This window comes from Panthera leo, chromosome C1, assembly GCF_018350215.1.
Source record: "Panthera leo isolate Ple1 chromosome C1, P.leo_Ple1_pat1.1, whole genome shotgun sequence".
In the NCBI taxonomy this organism is placed as follows: domain Eukaryota; kingdom Metazoa; phylum Chordata; class Mammalia; order Carnivora; family Felidae; genus Panthera; species Panthera leo.
In genome coordinates this window covers 42189971-42209352 of record NC_056686.1, presented here as the reverse complement: position 1 = coordinate 42209352, position 19382 = coordinate 42189971, and the positions used below count along the sequence as shown (strand labels likewise).

Below are 19382 nucleotides of genomic sequence, written 5' to 3'. Positions count from 1 at the left end.
CACATAACCTCACTGACAAAACTGACAAGACTAGGCAAAGGATTACTTCTTCAGAGGAATTTGTTGTAGTCATGGAGTCTGTCTGCTTAGGCAAGTACAGAAAAGGAACTAATGCTTTGGTGAAAGAACTGAGCTGAATATACAGATTTAATTAGCATCCCCTAGTGGTGACAACTGAATGGTAAGAATAGATAAATTCTCAGAGGGAGTGATAGATCAGTAGAGATTAACTAAGCCCTATAATTAACTATCACAAATATAGCAGACAGAATGACATGGTCCCTGAACAATGGCTGAAAAAATATCCTATAGCAAATAGGAAAAACACCTATTTCCAGTATGAAAGAACAACACAGCTCTTTTAAAAATTTTTTTGGTTAATATGGTATTTTCTGCAACAGGATATAATCCTGACACAGTGAATTATTCAAATAAAGTTTGCCCAGATTGGTCTTCTCCAATACTGCTGGTCAGAGTGTAAACAGGCACAATTTTTCTGGATATGAAAGATTTAATAATAGTCTTTAAAACATACACACTCTTGATCCAGTACCTCTTCATCCAAGAATTTACCTAAAAAATAGTAAATGATCAGAGATATTAACAAAGGCATTTACACAAAGGGACTGATCACAGTTTTTCTGACAAAAAAAAAAAAAAATTGACACATACAAATGTCTAAAATAGGGGGAGGGGTGCCTGGCTGGCACAGTCAGTAGAGCACATGACTCTTGATCTCGGGGTTGTGAGTTCGAGCCCCATGTTGGGTTTTGAGATTACTTAAAAACAAAATCTTTAAAAAAAATAGGGGGAAATGGTAAGCAAATCATAGTGTATCAACTCTGTAGAATATTACACAGCAATATGTATGTTTCTGAATAAATTTTAAAGACATGGCAAAACACTAAGAATAAAGAATTAACCTAAGTTAAATAAAAAATATATGCAGCAGGATTTTAATTAAACATCTATACAGTCATAGGAAATTATATTGCCTGAAAAGCATTTCAGAAGATTAGAAAGCTGCCTCCAAATTAAATAATATGCTGTCGTATATCTACAGAGAAGAACAAGGGAAAGACATGAAATAAAATAGGATAGAGGATACCTCAAAGGTAGGGAAAGTGGCATAAAGGAATGGTGCACACAGGGAAAAAAATGGCAGTGGTCATGCTCTATTTCTTAACTTGGGATACTAGGTTTTTAGGTATTTGTTTACTATGTTTCATGACTTATATAAATGTTTCATATGGTCTTCTGAATATATCAAATTATTAAAAATGGAAAAAAGACAAAAATAAAAATTAATGGAAACCAAAAAAGCTGTATTTGTTTCTGCTTTTCGAGTATTATAAAATAACAAAGAAACTGTCATTTTATCAAAGATGATATTTTTCAATATAATAGTTTCATATTCAAACTAAAACAGACATTTGATTGGACTCAGTAACAATATTTTAATTTTGAATGATAACATGTATGTGTACACACGTGCATGGGCACACATATTATTCCTGAATTGGCCATAATGTAACTTCTTACCACTGCTCTTATACCCTTTCCCAATGTAGTCTTACATTCCCCACAGGTTTTACCATCTGCTAGTGATGGACTGTTGGAAAGGGAGACTTAGGAGGGTTTTCAGAAGAAAAGCAGAGGAGCAGCTATGATGTATAAGGGAAGCAGACAGGAAATAAAAAGAGAATTTTGAGAAGCAGATCTGTGAACTCCCTTCTATTTCACAATGTTCCACAATTTACAAATAAAGACTTACACTTATTTTGAAATGACTTTTTGGCTGTGGGGGATTATGGTCCATGGATTATGATACTGTTAAGACTAGATACATAGGTCACAATTTAAACAGTTATATATAGGCGGTTAAAGAATTTCTCCTACTATTAAAGCTAGGTATATACACAAATCTTCTCTTGCACCTGCGTTTAGATATTACAGAGCAGGGCCTTGAAGGAACAAAACAGAGGAAAAGAATGACTAGAATGAAAGGATGTCAAAAGAGGTCTTGACGTGACATTACCTACAAGAGACACAAAAGGCTCTCAAATGTTGGAAATGTTGAAGGAAGGAAGGAAGGAAGGAAGGAAGGAAGGAAGGAAGGAGGTGCTATAGCTAGCACTTCAATTTATAAAACCTTTTCAAAATAATCATCATGACTCTGTAAGTTAAGGAGAATAGACATTATTTCTGTTGAGGAAACTGATGTTCAGAGAAGGAATGTTACCAGTGGTAGCCATGCCTCCCTTTCTTTATATATGCTGTTCCCTCTTCTTAGAATGCCCTTTCCTGTCTGTCCATCTATCAAATTCCTGTTCCTTCTACAAAAGCCAGTACATTATGCCCACTCCTCCATGATATTCCTCATATACCAAAACACACACAGATGTAATCACACTACAGTTTGTATATAGTTCTATTATAGTCACCTATTGTATAACTTTTTCTTAGATGGCTGTCTCCCCCTCTAGACTATGAATCCAAAGAAAGTTAGTAGCTCTCAAATTTTTTTGTTTGTGGCTCACTTAGGTGGGGCAAAAAAAATTCACAGCTTACTTGGTTCCCAAGCTCCAGGGGGAAATTAACAATTAAGTATCATTACAAGGAAATTTTATAAATATCTGTTTTAATAACAAGAAAATGAATGTTTCCTATTTGATTAACAATACATTGTCAAAGTCTGAATTGGGAAATTTTTTCAGTTTTTTTTTTTTTTTTTTTTTTTTTTGAGAGAGAGAGCGAACACAAGCAAGGGAGGGTCAGAGAGAGGTTGAGAGACAGAATCCCAAGCAGGATCCACGCTGTCAGTGCAGAGCCAAATGCAGGACTTGATCCCAGGTCCTCATGACCTGAGTTGAAATCGAGTCAGGCACTTAACTGACTGAGCCACCCAAGTGCCCCTAAATTGGGAAACTTTTATGTGGAGAGTACTATTAATGCAAATATACATTACCACACACTAGCTTAACAAATAAAACACAACAAATGATACCAATAATAAAGTTAAATTAATGACAGTTCATAATTAAGATACAAAACTAGCAACAATAAAAAAGTACCAACTCAAGACTACTGATATACTGATTACAAAGCTCTTTCAAGAAATTACAGGAAATCCAACAAGCTACATTTGTACACATGTAGTAGGAACTTTGCAACGCTTCCAAGTGTCAAACTTGTTCATTAAAGACTAGTCTTCAGTTAACTCATAATCTGGTAACTTTAGCTTATGATTACTAAATTGTAGGGTTGTTTTTTTTTTTTTTAATTTTTTTTTTTTTAACATTTATTTATTTTTGAGACAGAGAGAGACAGAGCATGAACGGGGAAGGGGCAGAGAGAGAGGGAGACACAGAATCTGAAACAGGCTCCAGGCTCTGAGCTGTCAGCACAGAGCCCGACGCGGGGCTGGAACCCATGAACCGTGAGATCATGACCTGAGCCGAAGTCGGACGCTTAACCGACTGAGCCACCCAGGCGCCCCTCTTTTTTTTTTTTTTAATTTTGTAGGGTTTTTTTAATGTTTATTTTTGTGAGAGAGAGAGAGAGAGAGAGAGCGCGCGAGAGACAGCGAGCATGAGCAGGGGAGGGGCAGAGAAAGAGGGAGACACAGAATCCGAAGTAGGCTCCAGGTTCTGAGCTGTCAGCACAGAGCCCAGTATGGGGTTTGAACTCACAGACCATGAGATCACGACCTGAGCCGAAGTCGGACGTGAAACCAACTGAGCCACCCAGCCGCCCCTAAATTGCAGTAATTCTTAATTACACACTAAGTAGTTCTCTCGTATGTAGATATAAAAATGAGAAGTCTGGGGAACTGCATCACTTGCCAGCCCCTAGGAGTTAGGAAAGGATGTTTAGAACAGTTCATCATCTATCAGGAGGAGCTTTCTGTCTCACAAATTGAAAACGACTGGAGTTAAGATCCATGCCTTACCCATTTTTATATCCCCTACTCTGGCACAGAGCAAATGCCTGTCTACTTGAGTCTGTGAATATGTGAACTACCTGTAAGCAGATTCCCTGCTTTTGAAACGCTGCTTCTTATAAGAACATGGCACAGTTAGGGGTGTGGGATAATGAAGCCAGGGGAAAAAAAGAATAGTTTCTCAAGACAGCTTTTTCCACTTGACTACTTTTTGTGGCAAGTACTAGTTTCTAATAGCAAGAAAATGTCTTACCGAGATATCATCTCTCTCTCTCTCCCCCCCATAAAAGACATATGTCTTATATAGCAGTGTATCTTTTTGGATGGCTTTCCATTTCTACAGAACCTAGCTCCATACCACGCCAACAACAAGAGGATCCCTCCTTATCTATTGCTCTTTAAAACTCTAGGTCCAGTATTCCTCCTACTAGCCTCTGGAAAAGGCACTTCATTTTGTGCCTCAGCTTCCTTATCCACAAAATGACATCTATAATATTTTTCCTTTCGCTTCATAAGGTTATTGAATCAAATGAAATAAAGGATATGAATATACTATTTTATTCTTAGACGTTGTTACTAGGGACATCCATAAAGTGTATTTTTCCTTGTAATTAACCAAAAAAGAGACCTCATTACTCAAGGGATTCTGGAAGCTACAGGGTCTGTCTTTGAGGAAGCTCATGTTGACACTCATTAGCTCTTCCTAAACCTTCTCATGGCTTTCTTTTAATCTCTCTTTTTTTTTTTTTTTTTTTTTTGCTTCCTTATGTTCTCTTTCCTTGAAATATTTAGTCATCTATACAACACTCAGTTAGAGGAAAGGCATTCTCAGTCCCTTTCCCATGACTTAGTTATGTATTTTGTAGGTTGGTTTGTTTTATAAATTTAAAAGCTTCATCTGTTACTATGTTGCCAGGGTCATGGCAAAGCAGCATTTCAATATTCTAAGTAGTGGCCCACTCATTCCTACCAAGTGGGAAGGTGAGGGACACTGGAAATTGTCTATATATCACAATTGTAGTCTACTGTTGGAGGGCACTGTGGCTTCCACTACTGCTGGTATGACAAAAAATGAAAGAGATCAGGCATCTTTTCTTTCATTCTTGAAAGCCCCATAAAATGCATCCAATAAGTTATTTCTTGAATGAATTAGTAAATTACTGGATGGTAACTTGTCTCAAAACTTATTTTATTTCTCCTAATGATACTACTTCAGGAAACATCTGATACAAAAAAGTATCAAAATTGCCTTAATTCCTTAAGACAGAACTTGTGGGCTTTCAGGATCATTGAATATTGAGGTCTCTCTTTTGATTAATTATAAGAAAAATATACTTTATGGATGATGCTGGTAACAATGGCTTACAGTAAACAAAGGAAGCTCACATTCTTTATTTCATTTGACACAACAGTCTTATGAAATGAAAGGGAAAATATTGCAAATTTTATTTTACAGATAAGGAAGCTGAGGGACAAACATGAAGTACCCTTTCCAGAGGCATTATGGTGAGTAGGAAGAATACTGACCTAGATTTGAATTCTAGTGGTGTTAAACTGTAAACTATCTAGCTTTTCTGACCCTCAGTTCTGTCCTTGGTACAATGGGGTAATATTGGTACTTACCTCATGATGCTGTTGTCAGGATGAAGTGAGAAAGTATGTTCAAAGCCCATAACACAATGCCTGACAGAGTAATTATTCAGTAAATATTCCTTTCTTACTAGCCATGATCTCACGCAAGTAATATAAATTTAGGTTTCAGACACGTAGGACAGCAGGTTGTTGGTTGTAAATTCTCGAGAGATTTTTCCCATGCAGAGTCCATGTCAAGACAAATAACCCTCTTTGTCTCCCTACACCATCAAGCAGATATTTAAAAAAAAATTTTTTTTAATGTTTATTTATTTTTGAGAGAAAGAGAGACAGAGTGTGAGCAGGGGAGGGGCAGAGAGAGAGGGAGACACAGAATCGAAAGCAGGCTCCAGGCTCTGAGCTGTCAGCACAGAGCCCAACGCAGGGCTCAAACCCACGAACCGTGAGATCATGACCTGAGCCGAAGTCGGACGCTTAACTGACTGAGCCACCTAGGCACCCCAAACAGATATTTATTTTTTATGCTACCTTTTCACTAACGGTGTAGACATTTTAGGATCCTGGCTTTTTGTAGCTGTCTCAGTTCCAACTCATGTGAGTCAGGCTCAACATACCTGAAATGTTCCTAAACCTGACAAATCTTCCAAGAGAAGACAAATGGCTCTGATAGTGCTCCTTTTTTTTTGTATCCCTGGATGATTTTTTTTTTTTTCTTAAGACTGGGACAAAAACCAGGTGACTACAAAGATTACAAACTTGACAATTTTATGATTAAAAATAAAATTGTTATTGACATCTCCCTGAAGGATTGTGTAATACTGTTCTGAAAAGTGGTGGTTTGAGAGTCAGCTTGCCTAGTTTAAAGTGCCAGTTCTACCACTCACAAAACAATATAATCTTAGGCAAAGTACCTAATCTCCCCGTGCTTCAGTTTAATGATCTGCAAAATGCAGACAATAACAGTACCTATATCATAGGAGTATTGTCAGAATTAAATAAATTCTAAGTGGAAGACACTTAGAACAGTGACTGATATATTAACTGCTCAGTAAATATTACCTATTATTATAGAAGATAAACTCAATAGAACTGTTTTATTCACTGCTGCATTCCCAGAGCCTAAAGTAATGCCTATTACAGTGGGCACTAAATGTTTATTGAGTGAACAAATGAACAATCAAGCACAAATTTATTGTTAGATGTACTTAAGATAATTTTAACTCCTAGATAAAAAGACTGTATGCCCACAGAGAAATATTAAGTCCTAAGTCCAGGCCTGAAATTAAAGACTGGGAATGAAAGGCACACAAGTGTCATTTGAGTTCACAGGTATAAGAAAGTTCAGATACTGGACAATCTTTGACTCCTTATTTTAGTAGTACTCCATGAGAAATCTCTTCTTAGTTTATTGGTTTGGGGGTTTTTTGTTTGTTTGTTTGTTTTGTTTTTTTTGTATTTTCTACTACTGATTCAACCAAGTCAAACTTCTAGCAATAAACATCTAAGATAACCTTAGATATGATCTAAACCTTTTACCTTCTCCTTCCCCAAACACAATCATTTTATAAATGAAGAAGGAAGGTAATACCAAGGGCACAGATATATTGTGCCTAAGGGTACAGATTTATAGAACTATTTGGCATGGACTATAGGGTCTTATTTTTCTAAATCCCTGGATGCCAAATGAAAACACAGGTAAGACAAGCTTCTTGTACGTATCACTTCAAGGCCTGGCCAGTGTGGCAAACAACTATGTGCTAAAGGGCAAGGAGCTAGAGTTCTACTTAAAAAGATCAAGGCCTAGAAAGGTAAATAAATACCCTTCTCTTCCATTTTAACTCCTGTAATAAAACAGTCTAAGAAACAAAACAAAAATTCAGGTCAGTAATCACTGAACATATGAATAGATCCTAGGAATCGCTAATTCAAACAGATACTTCAGCATTATTTTTCTCCTAACTACTAACATGAGTTTTGAAATATAATATGGTAAACAGAGAAGCCAGGTTAATAATGGAAAGAACATTGGCCTGCAGTCAGTTCTGGCTCTGCTACTTACTAGCTGTGTGATCTCAGGAAAATAAATTAACTTCTCAGTTTTATTACCTGTAAAATTGATGCTAAACTTCTATCTTGACTACTTCACAAAATGGTAATGAAGAATAAATGGGATGTATATGAAAATGCCTTTAAAATACTACAGTACTATTCAAATTTTAACATAATGGAATGAAGTGGTGTGAAAAGTTGGTAATATATTCATGGAGATTAAGAGCTCAAGTGCCCTGACCCCTTAGTACGATAGCTAACAGAATGTATCTACTATATAACAACTTACCTTTAACTGGCTAGAATCTTATCACATTTTTTAAGAGGTGGAAGGGATCACAGAGAAGATTTAACACAACTTTTCCATTTGAGAAATTTTTAAATGAAGGCATACACAGGTGAAATGATTTGCCAAAGGTTACAAGGTCTATGAAAAGGAAAAAAACCCTGACATTATATAACCAAGAACATTCAAGCTTAAAAAATGTCCTTAGAAAAGGAGAATATGACATTGAACAGGCATTAAGATGCTGGAGAGCTAAGAAAAATGTTTGTACAAGGGAGAACTAATGATAGGAAAAGAAAAACAAAAGATCTTTACACAGAGCTAACAAAATGTTTAAATAATTAACCACCCCTCTAGATTTACCAGTAACTGATTCTTTACTATTTGTGTTTAAATATGCTATTCTCTGGAAGGGCATCTCCACAAATTATAGACAAATAATTGGAAAGTATTTATACAAAAAGACATTGCTTGGCAATTCATCTCAAAATCATCTGGCTTCCTCCCCAAGTCTTCCTGTTGAACTCTTCTGGACAGAAACATTTATTCTAGGTCAAAAGCACCTCTTGGGGGCTAGTAAGAGAAAGTATCTGATCCAACATTTCTTGCCCATCAAACCTCTTTTTCCTCTCAGGGGACCTGTGCAGAGTATTCATCTTTCTTTCCTCTTCGTAACTCACATCTCAGTTAACATTACCTTAGGCAATTCTCTACAAAGTACACATACTCTTTTACTGAACAAATATTTATTTACTTACTATGTCTCAGGCATTATGCTAAATGCTTAAAACATGAAGTTGAAAAACACTACTGTCCTTGTCCTCAGAGAGCTCACAATCTGGAGAGGCAGCCACCCTCCTTAACAAACAATACAAAGTACAAGAGAGACACAAAGAAAGGAGTAACCCAAGGATGCCTCGAGGTAACTGAAGGCTTCACAAAGGAGATAGGTCTTAAGGAGACACTCAAAGTCAAAAAGTCAAGAAAGAAGACAGCATCCTAGACAAAAGGAACAGTGTAAACAAAACTCAGAAGCACAAAAAACACATAATGTGTACTCAGTATTACTGAGCCTGCAGACTTTTCTCATAAAATGATTAGATCATTAGATTAAAAGATAATAAGGGTCCTAGTATTATATGCAAAACACATTCATTTAACAACTATTTGCTGAACCCTACTATGTGCTAGACACTGCCAAGTACCCAGGATACAGATCTTCGTAGACCCATTGCTGTTCATATTATAGCTGCCACCTGAGCTCTACAGTACAATTTGTGCAGCCCTAGCAACACTATAGGACCACTATAAACTAGTGGGACCCAAACTGCAGACTCCTTAAGTATGGTAGAGTCCATAAATTCACATGCATACCACGTATGCTCTGTACACAATAAAATCTTGAAAATATCTACTATTTTCAATGTTGTTAAAATTAAGAGATGGGGCACCTGGGTGGCTCAGTTGGTTAAGCGGCCGACTTCAGCTCAGGTCATGATCTCGGGGGCCGTGAGTTCGAGCCCCGCGTCGGGCTCTGTGCTGACGGCTCAGAGCCTGGAGCCTGTTTCAGATTCTGTGTCTCCCTCTCTCTGACCCTCCCCTGTTCATGCTCTGTCTCTCTCTGTCTCAAAAATAAACAAACGTTAAAAAAAAAAAAAAAATTAAGAGCGAAGTATCACTTTAAAACTTAAAAACAGAACTACCCAACGATCAATCCCACCACTGGGTACTTACCCAAAGAATACAAAAACACTAATTCAAAGGAATACAGGCACTCCTATGTTTATAGCAGCATTATTTACAACCCAACACATGGAAGTAGCCCAAGTGTCAAGTGTCCATCAATTGATGAACAGATAAAGACCGTGTGAGATATCTATATCTCCAGCCATAAAAAATAATGAAAAAGAATGAAACTTTGCCATAGAGCTCAAGAGTATAACACTAAGCAAAATAAGTCAGAAAAAGACAAATACCGAATGATTTCACTCATATGTGGAATTTAAGAAACAAAACCAAAAAGCAAAGGAAAAAAATGAGAGAGGGTCAAAGCAAGAAACAGACTTTTAATTTTAGGGAACAATTTGACGGTTACCAGAGGGGAGAGGGTTAAGGTTTGGGTTAAATAGGTGATGGAAATTAAGAAGTGCACCTGTGATGAGCACAGGGTGATTTACAGAACTGCTGAATTACCAAATTGTACAACTGCAAATAATATGACACTGTATGTTAACTAACTGGAATTAAAATAAAAACTTAAAAAACAAGAAATGTGGTAATAGTTATATTCAATTTGACTCTTCATTTATTGGAAATGTTTTATTTGTGGAAACAGGCTTGCAAGTAGCAGCTTAATACCATTCCTTTTATTTTGTCATTTAGAAATGAAACAGAACAGGGGCGCCTGGGTGGCGCAGTTGGTTAAGCATCCAGTCTTGATCCCGCCTCAGGTCATGATCTCACAGTCTGTGAGTTTGGGCCACCATCATGCTCTGTGCCATCAGTGCAAACAGAGCCCACCTGAGATTCTGTCCCTCTCTCTGCCCTTCCCCCACTTGTGTGCAATCTCTCTCTCTCTCTCTCTCTCTCTCTCTCTCTCTCAAAATAAATAAATAAAGTTAAAAAAAATTCTTTTAAGTTGTTAGAAATAAAACAGAACAGCACAAAACCTTTTGATTTTTTAAGTACAAAAATGCAAGGATTCCAAATTTAAGGTTAAAAAGTCATTTTGTATCTATTTTGATGCCACAAACATAATTTCAATCTACACTGCAATATATTCATTTTAAAATATGACAAATAGTGCTTTATCTTAATTAACGTGTCATTTGTTAAATAGGAAAAGGCTGAAATTTGTTTTAATATGTTTTGTTCAATGTATTATTAAACTACATAAATAATTTAAAAATAAAGTATATTTTACTTAAAATTACTTTTTTTTTAATCTTCTATTTATTTAAATAATCTCTACACCCAACATGGGGCTCGAACTCATGAGATCAAGAGTCACATGTTCCACATGCTCTGCCAACTAAGACAGCCGGGCACCCCAAAATTTCTCCTTTCTTATACCACACAAAATCCATTAAAAAAATTAAATAAGGTTGGGAAGTACTGATTCTCTTTCGGTGACCTAATATATGACCTTTGGAAGACATACTCTACATGAATAAAGTCTTTGGTAGAGTAAATTTACTCTGTTTTAATATTCTCATAAATCCTTAACGGCAACATATATAAAAACTGAGGCCCAGTGAGCAAAATTGCAAAGCTGTTAGTGAGTCTGTGCTTCTACAACTCCACAGTAATGCCTCTATGGAAAAGTCACGTAGCCAAAAAGTGTATGCCAGATCTTCACACTTTACTTCCTTATATTCTCCTTCCTCCAATTTAAATCACCACCACAATAAACCTAGAGTGAAAGTTCATACACTTACATTTCACCTAGACTACTGCAATAGCTCCCCCCCCATCATGTTTCATACTGATTTAGAGTGATAACCTTCAAAATCTCTTAATTATGATACTCCTTCACACAAGAAAACCTTTCAAGGCACTCTGGGTCTTTATAGTGAGGCTAAAACTCCTGAGCTTATGACTCAAGGTCCTCCATGATCTGACCCTAGGCTCACCTAGTCTCATCTCCTGCACCCTCAATAGTAAAGCCATATATTTTCCAGAATACATCATGCCTGCTTCTGTCCTAGTTTTTAAGCTCAAGCTGGTCCCTTTGCCAAGAATGGCCTTCCTTCCCAAACTCCTACCCAACAAAATCCCACTTGTTAAAACCCCCGATTCAAACATTCCTTTCTCAACAATGCCTCTCTGATTTTATGATCATCCCCAAAGTCATTCATTCATTTAAAAAATATTTATTGAGCTCTTAAAATGCACCAGGCACTATGTGAGTGTTAAAGATACAACTGTGAGCCAAACAAAACATGGTCTCTACCTTCACAGAGCTAGTACTTTTCTCATTGGGTTGCTATGATGATTAAATGAGATAAAATATATAAAGTACTTAACACATTTTCAATAAATATTAGCCTAACTAGACTATCTAAAATAGTTGCCACACACTCATATACCTTTGACCCTTAAACAGTATGGGTCTGAACTCTGTGGGTCCGCTTATACACAGATTTTTTACAGTACGATACTATAAGTGTATTTTCTCTTCCTGGGGTGTCTGGATGGTTCAGTCCATTAAGCATCTGACTCTTGGTTTTGGCTCAGGTCATGATCTCATGGTTCATGAGTCTGAGCCCCACATCAGGTTCTGCACCATCTCTCTCTCTTTCTCTCTCTCTGCCCCTCCCCTGTTCACTCTCGTCTCTCTCAAAAATAAGTAAACTTAGAAAAAATGTATTTTCTCTTCCTTATGATTATCTTAGTAACATTGTTTCTCTCTCTTACTTTATTATAAGAATACAGTATAAAATACATACAACATACAAAATATATATTAATTGACTATGTTATCAGTAAGGCTTCCAGTCAACAATAGGCTATTATTAGTAGTTAAGTTTCTGGGGAACAAAAATTATATTGGGATTTTTGACTGCACAGGGGTCGATGCCCCCAAGGGTAATGTTCAAGGGTCAACTATACAATGTCATTTTATATTTTACCCTGATTTATTACTTTTTAGCATTTATGACTAGTTCTCATTATAATTACAATTGATATGTATTCTATGAAAGAGGGTTGGTTACACAATGGAGGGGTTGTGACTTAGGATTTTTCTTTGAGGAGTTAGTGGGGCAGATGAGGTTTCCCTGAGTTCCTTGAGCTGAGGACTGCAGGATATGCAGAGTTAAGGAGGCAAAAGAGAGTACCACCACAGGTCATTTACTGTGCTATTCCTTCTATGTGGTTTTCCACAATACAACTCCTATAACTTAATCCTTTGGTTTCCTTCCTGAAAGTAAAATCCTCTGAGAAGCCAGCCCTGACTACCCCCTACCATGATCCCACAACTTTTCTTAGCACTCTTCACATTTAAGATTACTCTTTTTGCTTGATGTCTATATTGTCCACACACACAATATACAAAAAGGTAGGGTCCATATCTGTTCTGTTATTTGTAATACCCCAGTGCCAACACAGTCAATGGCACTCAAAAAAAATTAGGAAAAAAAAGAACTACACCTTAAACCAGAGGTTCTCAAAGTGTTGGTCACAAAACGGAAACATCAGCATGACATGAGTACTTGTTAGAAATGTAAACTATCAGGCCCGATTCCAATCTGATAAATCAAACTCAGGAAGTGGTGGCACAGCCTTCCAGCTGATTTTGATTTATGGTAAAATCTGAGAACCCTTGTCTTAGACAACTATTCAAAACACAACAGTGAAAAATTTGAAAAATCTAAAATACAAAGCTTTATAATGTTTAACTCTATTTACTCACTGCCTACTACATATATTGCACAATAGAGTAGCCTCTAAAGACAATTCTTAGCTCATAAGCTATTATTTTGCATTCTCTTCACTTTTTCCAGACATACACCCTTCCCCTGTATGTATGTGTTTAAACAAGTAAAGAAAATCAAGTTAGTTACAGGCAAAGTTGAAATTACTGTCATTCTAATATACCGTTCCAGTTACATTTCCTACTATACATCCTCATTTCCCCATCTCTCCATGCTAAACAAAGATGATCCTGCTACCTACAATATACTCTCATTACTTTCTACTCACATTCACAACAAAGCATTCTGTGCCTTCCCCAAATTATCATAATCACATTCATCTTTCAGGCCCAGCTCAAATGACACTTCTGGATCCTAAACACCCAAAAAGAGTTTAAATCTTCTCCCTCTGTTCTCATAAATTCATTTTCAGTGGGAGGGCCAACACTTCGAAAAACCTAGAAATTTGGTGTGTTAGGCAGGACAGCTCTTTGGTGTGTTATTCTAAAGTGATCATCCCATCTTACTAAATTTATTTTTTGAACCAAAAATAAAATTCTCAAACTCACTCTTTCTATGTAGTCCCTAGTTGCCTCAAATTTCAGTTTAAAATCATACTTGTCAGATAGGAAAATGAGGCCACAAAGTGAATCATTCAACCATGTATGTGGCCTGGGGGCTGGGAATAACAGGAATAAGTAAGGCACATTGCTGCCTAGAAAAACCCACATTTCAGGGGGAGAAACAGGTTAACACACAAAGATAGTGTGATGGGTTTTATATGTGAAGGGTTGTTGTAGAGGTAGACAAAGAATAACGTAAAAATGTAGTCAGGGGAAGTTACCAGATTAAATGATTTTATAATAAACCACTTTCCTAAAACGAATGGAGGAAAAACAAAAATTGACTAACCTCCTAGGAGAACATGACTATCAGGAATGTCTTATTCCTCCCAGGGACCAAAATTTAGATTGCTATATATGATAGGGCAATGTGTTCATTAAATGTACTGCAAACCATGTGTAACCCAACTCAATGAAAAACCAACTGAAGCCTCAACTTATTTTGAAACAGGAAGGAGAAAATGTGCAAATATCAGGGTCTCCCAACTAAAGACAGAAAGAGCAAAACAAACGATGGTATCAGAAGGTATCAAAGAGATTGTCACAATCTGCCAACCTGATTTTCAGTCTTCTGATGCCCTGGTCTCTGCCTCCAAACAAATACAAACCATTTGCTCTGAGCAACAGTCAAGCCTGTAAATAAATATTTTTAAACTTCCCAAACTGTACCTCCACACTAAAAGACACACAAGATAAAAATACATTTCAAAACATGTTTAATTATTTGTCAAAAGGCTGGATATCTCAAAAGGTCATAGTACAGATGCCAGCCCTCACCCCATGCTTCACTCCAAAACACACTATCACCCAGGTTTTGCAATAACATTAGGCAATAAGGCGTCCAGGCTCTCCCCAATACTTCCCATCTCCTCCTTTCCCTTTACAAAAAAGAAAAGGAAGAAGAAAGCCTATGAATCTACCAGCCCCACTGTTCCTGGGAAGCAATCGCCCTCGAATTGTTTCTGCATAGACCCCTGAAGCCTTAGAAGGAAATGGGGACAGCTGTGAGAGCGGGGGAGAGAGGACATCCGATTAAGGGGGAGAGGAAATGTGGCTGGTAGAGGACGAAGGGGAGAAAGGATACGAAGAGGAGGGGGCAGTAGAGATAAAATGATGAAAGGGAGTAAGAAGCAAGAGCCAAGAGCAGGAGCGAAAACAGGGAGGAAAAAGAGAGTAGAGATCCCAAAACAGAGAAAAAGGCAAAATGGTAAGAGAAAAGGAAGGTCGGGTTAAAGGACGAGGAGGGGGCGGCAAAGGGGACAGAGAAAGCTGTCACTGGAGGTGATGAAAAAGGGTGTCACCGGGAAGGAGAGCGCTGGGGTGATGGGGGGGTATGTCACCCCAGCAGGTGGCCGGGGAACAGGGGGAAGGAGAAGCGAGGCGCCGAGGGGGTAGTAACAAGGGAGCGAAGTAAAGGCAGGGGGCAGAGGGGACATCAGAGCTAGGGAGGGGCAGGCCGCGGGGGCTAGGGTGGCTTGCGGCTGCAGCTTAGGCAGGCCTCGCTCCCTCACCATGGCTGCGCCGGCCTGGTCCTCGGGCGTGCAGCCTCTGTCCTGGGTTCGGCGGCGGGCTGGGCCTGAGCCCGCCCCCAGGCTGAGCCGGCGCGGAGGCTCCAGGAGGCTCCGGGGAGCGGCGGCTCCGGGCTTGGCCCAGGCCTCGGCCTCCTTCCCTCAGAAGCTGGAAGTGCAGCAGCCGCAGCCGCAGCCGCAGCCCGATCCGGAGCACAGACTCCGCCCCCGCATGGCCCGCCCCCATGGCGAGCCTGAGCTTGGCCCCGCCTCCGCTCTCACTGCGCAGACTCAGCGGAGGAGTCCCGACCGCGCGCCTGACCTCTGGGTTCTCCCCCTGCTAGGTCCTTAAAGGAGCCTCAAATCCTAGCCTTTTAAAAAATAAGAGTTTTAAATATTACGTCATAACAGGAAATTAGAGCACTAACTCGTTTCTGTAACCTATAGACCCTGCGTTTCTGGTTCATTGTCATTTACTACCATTGTCATAATTATGGGTGATCTGTGCCCTCGTAGGTAATTCTTGCAATGCCTTCACCTCTCAGGCTCTTCTCCACTAGAGATCACCCTTGCCTCAGTCTCTCATTTCCATGCTCTTACCTTAGATCTTATCATATCCAATCATTGTAACGCCTCTATAATCTCAATTTTAATTATCTGGCTCTCCCATCACAAATCCCTTCATTTCTAGCTCTCTTCCTCTAATACCCCACTCCAAAACTGCTTCAACTCGTTCTCCAAGACTCAAAATCCACTGATCCTATTATCTTTTCACCCTTCCTTACATGGCCCTTCTGTCCTCACTTTCCCTCCTTGAAAGCTCTTGAGTTTAGATTCTGTTGTCCATCATGAAAATCATTCCAGGGCAGCTGGGTGGCTCAGTCAGTTAAGCCTCCTACTCTTGATTTTGGCTCAGGTCATGATCTCACTGTTCCTGAGATTGAGCCCTATATTGGGCTCTGAGCTGACAGCACTAGTTGGCTTGGGATTCTCTCTCTCTCTCCCTCTCTCTCTGTGTTCCTCCCCTGTTCACGCTTGCATGCACACGCGTGCTGTCTTTCTCTCTCTCTCTCTCAATAAACAAACAAACAAAAGCCTAGGTATTAGCCTTCATTTCTTCAATCCTTTCCTTGTACTCACCTGATGAAATCTAATCCTGAACCTGCAGCAAAACCGGGGAGAGTGGAAAAAAATCCAGAATCATACTGACTTGGCTCTCTTTAAATTTGATAATCATTATCCTCAAATAGGCCCTTAATGTTTAGCTATACTACTACATTTCTCCAATTCCACACACTGTCCCAGCCTACTAGATGACTATTTCACATCTCTTTTTAAACGTTCCTTCCTTGGGGTGCCTGGGTGGCTCAGTCGGTTAAACGGCCGACTTCAGCTAAGGTCATGATCTCACGGTCCGTGAGTTCAAGCCCCGAGTCAGGCTCTGTGCTGACAGCTCAGAGCCTGGAGCCTGTTTCAGATTCTGTGTCTCCCTCTCTCTGACCCTCCCCTGTTCATGCTCTGTCTCTCCCTGTCTCAAAAATAAATAAAAACGTTAAAAAAAAAAAAAAAGTTTAAACGTTCCTTCCTCATCCTCACTTAACTGATGATTTTGTTACCAATTCACTGAGAAAAAGAAGAAGAAAGAAAAGAAAAAAGAAAAGAAAAGAAAAAGAGAACATCTACAAGTTCCCCACCAGTCACCATGACTTCTAGCCACCATGACTTCTAGTCAACCTCTGACTGCTCTGCCTGTAACTCTGCTTCTACATTCTGCCTTCCTTTCCTTAGTAGGCATGAACCGTTTGACTTTTAACTGAGGTCAAACCCTCCTTAGTTCTTCTCAAACTACCTATGCTGGAAGACTTTTTTTTTTGGAGGGCGATGGGGGGGCAGCGCCTGGGCGGCTCAGTCAGTTAATCATCTGACTTCCGCTCCGGTCATGAACTCAGGGCTAGTGAGTTCAAGCCCTGGGTAGGGCTCTGTGCAGACAACTCAGAGCCTGGAGCCTGCATTGGATTCTGTGTCTCCCTCTATCTCTGTTCCTCCTCCACTCACACTGTCTCTTTCTCTCTCTCTCTCAAAAATAAATAAAGATTTTTAAATATTTAAAAAATAAAGGACTTTTTTTTCCAATCTCAAACCTAATTTTAGCAAAATGCAATAAAGACTAACTACTAGAACAAATTAAATTTAAAAGCAGACATACAAAATAAGCCCAGATAATTTTTTTTTACCATCTTCACCATTATTAAGTGTACAGTTCAATGGCACTAAGTACGTTCACATCGTTGTGCTACCACCAACCACCAGCTCCAGAACTATTTTCATCTTGCAAAACTGAAATTCTGTACCCATTAAACAATAACCCCTTATTCTCTCCTCCTCTACCCAACTGACAACCACCATTCTACTTTCTGTCTCTATGAATTTGACAATGCTAGGTCAGACTTTTCATTATTAGATCCTACAGTCTAAATTTTTTCTATCAACTTGCAATAAAGGTTTCTAAATATTTACTCTCAGTTTCTACCATAAACTGGTAACAAGCTGTTCACAGTCCATCTCTAATCCACAGATCACACTTTGAGCAGCATAATGCCAAGTCCCACATGTTTTCATTTCCTCAAAGACATCTGTCCAGAAATTCTTCCTCTCTTCTATATCATTGTTATTTGTCTTTTCCATTGACATACCCACATGGATTTATCTCTTCCATCTCAAAAAACAAAAGTAAAAACAAAAACACGTCTCTTGACCCAGCTTGACCGTGCAGCTCTCAGCCTGATTCTCCAGCCTGTCCCATTTCTCTACCCTTATTTACAGCAAAATGTCTCATAAAGGTGGCCTGTACTGTACTCCTTGATGTCTTGACTTCATTTTTCCCATTTTCTGTGGGACCCTGTCCTCTACCACTCCACTGAAATGCTTGTATCAAGGCCACCAGTGAGATCATTTATTAACAGTCAATTCTTACAGTTACTTGACCTGCCATGTGCACTAAACATTTCTTTCTCCTTGGCTACCATGGCATTCCACTCCCCTGGTTCTTCTTCTATCTCACTGATGCTCCTGGTTTCTTCATATTTCTCTGACCTCTAAACACTGCCCCAGTCAACACTTTGACCTTTTATCCTTTCCATTTATACTTGCTCCTTGGATCTTATCCCATCACATTACTTTAAATATGATCTATGCAGAGTTAATCCCCCAAATTACACCTCCATTCTGGACCTCTGTTCTGAATTTCATATTTATATGTCCAACTACCAACCATACACCTCTCCTTGTAAGTCTAACTGATTCCTATTATTTGTAGTAGCCACCCAATAGACTTTCCCTAAAGTCCTACTGGCCATGAATAAACCAACAAATAACAAAGAGAATAAGACTACCAATATTAGCTTTGGCCAATCATGAGTTAGTCTCTATGTCTGATCTGGGAGTCACCTTAGTGACTTACCTTAGTCACCTTACCTGAGGACCTGGTGGTAGAGGAGGAAAATCACCATTAAAAAAAATTAGGGTTCTGCCATCAAGAAAGAATGGAGCCACAGTTGATCTGTAATCAATGACACAGAATAGAAAATCCAAAATGTATCCAAACATGCATTGGAATTTATATGATAAAGTTAATTTTTAGGTCACTAAAAAAAGGTAGTATTGTTTTCGGTGTTAGAATAACTGCATAGCCATCTAGAAAAATTTAACTTGGATCTACACCTCACACTATTTATCAAGATAAATTTCATACATCAAAGATTTAAATGTAAAAAAAAAATGAAACTAAAAAGTACTTGATGGAACCATGGGAGAAGTTTTTATAATCTCAAAGTGAGTAAGGGCTTTTGAAATACAGAACAAGAGAGGCCTGCATGACTCAGTTGGTTAAGCATCTGACCTTTTGGTTAAGCATCTGACCTTTGATCTCAGCTCAGGTCTTGATCTCAGGATCGTGAGTTCAAGCCC

At 38.7% G+C, this 19382-nt stretch overlaps 1 protein-coding gene across 1 annotated transcript in view; it reads right to left on the bottom strand.

The window, feature by feature from the left end:
• The window catches only part of ZYG11B (zyg-11 family member B, cell cycle regulator), a 91871-nt gene extending 76281 nt beyond the window's left edge, over window positions 1–15590 (bottom strand). Inside the window, exon 1 of the mRNA XM_042951324.1 lies at window positions 15420–15590. Within this exon, the coding sequence (XP_042807258.1) occupies window positions 15420–15422 (3 nt within the window). The 5' untranslated portion in view covers window positions 15423–15590. The remainder of the gene's footprint in view (window positions 1–15419) is intronic.
• Window positions 15591–19382: the final 3792 nt, after the last annotated feature.